General features: G+C 41.8%; 1 protein-coding gene across 1 annotated transcript in view; it reads left to right on the forward strand.

The window, feature by feature from the left end:
- The first annotated feature begins 1,140 nt into the window (after positions 1–1,140).
- pudp (pseudouridine 5'-phosphatase) overlaps positions 1,141–4,218 on the forward strand; it is a 22,977-nt gene continuing 19,899 nt past the window's right edge. Inside the window, exons 1-3 of the mRNA XM_058051921.1 lie at positions 1,141–1,252; positions 1,647–1,865; positions 3,488–3,717. Of these exons, the coding sequence (XP_057907904.1) occupies positions 1,183–1,252; positions 1,647–1,865; positions 3,488–3,717 (519 nt within the window). The 5' untranslated portion in view covers positions 1,141–1,182. The remainder of the gene's footprint in view (positions 1,253–1,646; positions 1,866–3,487; positions 3,718–4,218) is intronic.

Genomic DNA, 4,218 nt, shown 5'->3' on the forward strand with positions numbered 1-4,218 from the left:
TATTACAGTCCTATATGGGTCATTGTGGTAATCATAGGGACTGTGTCAAAGCAGATTCGACAAGACAAGGTTTTGGTACAAAGCAGAATGGGGGTTTGTTTACATTTTCACCATTTTCTGAAATGACACAAAACACCTGTAGAACTGAATGTGAATCTTGGAGGAAACACCTACTTTGTCAATGAAAAATGAGTCGCAAATGGCCCCCCCGAGCCAGACGTTTGACTCGCGTGGTTGGAATCTGGGTCTAATAACAAGCCAGTAGTTACAGGATACGGTTGGAAGGCAGGTAGCAGTGTTTCATTCCAGGGGGAGGTATTAAAACTAACAATGTTTGAGTCCCTACACCACTATTTATATCCATGCCGCTGCTGGCTAAACACTCAAAGCACACTGCTAACACTTCAAGACTGTCATTTTTGTGGCATTATGCAGATTTGGATTCAGAATGATCACACTTTATATTTACATAAAGCTAAAAACTCAAAGGTTTTATTGTTTCATCTACATGCTGTAATCATACAAGAACAAATAACATTAGTAACATGTAATATTTACAGTATTTTGCTGTATTTTGATGATTTAAAATTTCCCGGAACGTATTTCCAAGGCGCATTAATTTCATTGAACCCACAACAGTACTACGTCCCTCAACAAGGTAAACCCCCCCGCTCCATCAGGCAGAGAATAATGTTGCTGTGTGCTAGGCAGATCAGGCTATAGTTAGGCTGGGATTGGCTTAGTTAATTTTTCGTGTAAAAAATATTTTTTTTCTCATTACATTACTTATTTTTGTACTTTTTTGTATTATGCTCTTGTTTTTTTAATTCCATTTGTATAATTTGCAGAGGGCCACTAAAAACAAGCTGAGAATAAGCCCCGGGCCGCATTTTGGATACCCATAAAACCCTTTGGATACTCTTGAAAATCTTGATGGTTCAGAATTGACTGACTCTTTGCCAAAAACATTGCTAAGCTGTATTTTTGGACTCTTCTATGATCGCTTTTATGGCTTAGTCTATTACTTAAACTGTAAAAATTATGTTTTTTTAAAACGCACGTGTTAATACATTTTTATATATAATTAGTGTATGGAGTTCATACGCTTTATTTTGGCGCTTTTCAGTCGCCGTACTTTGGCGTCGACGTCACGACTCCAAACACGGAAGTGCAAATGTCAAGATGTCGGCGGCAGGTTGCGTGTACAAACCCGTGAACTATGTCATATTTGACATGGATGGCTTGTTATTAGGTATTCTACACTCTTTTACACGTATACGGCTTTCGTTAGCCATACGAAAGCAATAATAATAATAACTCGTCGTTGTCCGAGTCATTCATTGAATAGGATGATAGAGCACAGTACACATCTCAATAAAACTTGAGTTGTTTTTTTCGACGCGTTTTCCTTACAGTCCTGAGCTGAATTGATTCTAAAAGCAACCTTTATAGCTTGTTTTATGCAATTTATACATTTATCTTAACGTTAACGTCATTCCTTTTTGGGCGGAATTTCTTGTTTTTTGTTGACATAAACCAGTTACCTTATTTTTATTTATTTTTAACGACTAGCTTTATGATTGGAGTTTTCATCAATAATTCCAATTTGAAGTTCATTATTTTTAATAGCTATGTTTTTATTTCAGACACAGAGCGGTTGTACACCGTTTCCTTCCAGGAAGTGTGTGACCGCTTTGGGAAGCAGTACACATGGGAAGTGAAGTCCAAAGTGATGGGGGCAAAAGCTTTGGAGGCAGCTCAAACCATCCGGGACATGTTGGAGCTTCCGATGACAGCCGAGGAACTCCTTGCTGAAACCAGACAAATACAAGAAAAGATATTTCCGTCTGCCAAACTCATGCCAGGTGTGTTCCAAAAAAAAAACAAAATAACACTTCAACTACCAAGGCAGCCATTTTGACTGTTTTCATTCATTCATTTTCTACCGCTTATCATCACGAGGGTCGCGGGGGGTGCTGGAGCCTATCCCAGCTGTCTTCGGGCGAGAGGCGGGGTACACCCTGGACTGGTGGCCAGCCAATCACAGGGCACATATAGACAAACAACCATTCACACTCACATTCATACCTATGGGCAATTTGGAGTCGCTAATTAACCTAGCATGTTTTTTTTTAACGTGGGAGGAAACCGGAGTAGCATCGTTGTGGCATCGTTGTTTAGACATTTTGTCTAAAAATGCACTCCCCCCTTTGTCTTTTTTTCTTTTCTATCCCCTCCTGCTCCGGTCTGACCACTCCAAAATTGCAAAACATCATTCATTCATTCATTTTCTACCGCTTATCCTCACAAGGTTCGCGGGGGGTGCTGGAGCCTATCCCAGCTGTCTTCGAGCGAGAGGCGGAGTACACCCTGGACTGGTGGCCAGCCAATCACAGGGCACATATAGACAAACAACCATTCACACTCACATTCATACCTATGGACAATTTGGAGTCGCTAATTAACCTAGCATGTTTTTGGAATGTGGGAGGAAACCGGAGTACCCGGAGAAAACCCACGCATGCACGGGGAGAACATGCAATTGGTGGAATTGAACTTGGGTCTCCTAGCTGTGAGGCCTGTGTGCTAACCCCTCCCCCACCGTGCAGCCTCATATTAATATTATTCATTCATTCATTCATTTTCTACCGCTTATCCTCACAAGGGTCGCGGGGGTGCTGGAGCCTATCCCAGCTGTCTTCGGGCGAGAGGCGGAGTACACCCTGGACTGGTCGCCAGCCAATCACAGGGCACATATAGACAAACAACCATTCACACTCACATTCATACCTATGGACAATTTGGAGTCGCTAATTAACCTAGCATGTTTTGAGAATGTGGGAGGAAACCGGAGTACCTGGAGAAAACCCACGCATGCACGGGGAGAACATGCAAACTCCACACAGAGATTGCTGAGGGTGGAATTGAACCCGGGTCTCCTAGCTGTGAGGTCTGTGCGCTAACCACACGACCGCCGTGCAGTCCTAACTGTTATTTCTACTGTTTATTCTAACATTGTTTTATCAATAAAATTTCAAAATACAAAAGAGATATGAGCAATATCGGCACCTTGTGGAAATATCAAACTCCACACTTGCTGCACCTTGTATACACTTTTGATGGTTTTGATGTGGAATCAGCACTGCATCATCTTTGATGGCGTGGAATCATCGTTGCATCATCCTCGATGGCATCTCTTATAGGGCCATTGGATGAAGAGGTTGTCCCACAACTTTCAGCACAGAGGCATGAAACTGCAGCTGCAGGACGAAATGCATCAATGCACCAATGAGATGATGTCACGGAGGAACGTCAAAATGCGACTCAAAAATGAACTTTTAAGATATTTTTTTTATGATAATCCAAATTGTATACAAATATTGACAGCAGTCAAAATGACTGCTATGGTAATTCTAGTAGACCTTAGGGTACCTTGGGTACATTATGTCCGCCCATCATGACACCTGATTGATTTTGTTCTCTTCAGGTGTCGAGAAGCTGGTGAAACACTTACAGAAACACGGCATCCCCACCGCCGTCGCCACCAGCTCCGCCGGTGCGACGTTCAACTTGAAGACCAGCCAGCACAAAGCCTTCTTTGCTTTGTTCCACCACATTGTTCTAGGAGACGATCCCGACGTGAAGAATTCCAAACCACAGCCCGACTCTTTCCTCATCTGTGCCAGCAGATTCAAGCCCCCTGCGTCTCCAGATAAGGTGAGCAAACATTTATTGACATATATTGGTTTTAAATACATTTTAAACATTATTAGAGACCTCTGCACAGGAAATAGCACCCCTATAGTCACCTTTACACTCCTAATTCAAGCCCCCCTGCGTCTCCAGATAAGGTGAGCAAACATTTATTGGCATATATTGGTTTAAAATACATTTTAAACATTAAAATTAGAGACCTCTAGACAGGAAATAGCACCCCTATAGTCACCTTTACACTCCTAATTCAAGCCCCCCGCGTCTCCAGATATGGTGAGCAAACATTTATTGACATATATTGGTTTTAAATAAATTTTAAACCTTATTAGAGACCTCTAGACAGGAAATAGCACCCCTATAGTCACCTTTACACTCCTAATTCAAGCCTCCTGCGTCTCCAGATAAGGTGAGCAAACATTTATTGACATATATTGGTTTTAAATACATTTGAAACATTAATATTAGAGACCTCTAGACAGGAAATAGCACCCCTATAGTCACCTT

The sequence above is a fragment of the Doryrhamphus excisus genome, chromosome 16 (assembly GCF_030265055.1).
Source record: "Doryrhamphus excisus isolate RoL2022-K1 chromosome 16, RoL_Dexc_1.0, whole genome shotgun sequence".
Classification (NCBI taxonomy): Eukaryota; Metazoa; Chordata; class Actinopteri; order Syngnathiformes; family Syngnathidae; genus Doryrhamphus; species Doryrhamphus excisus.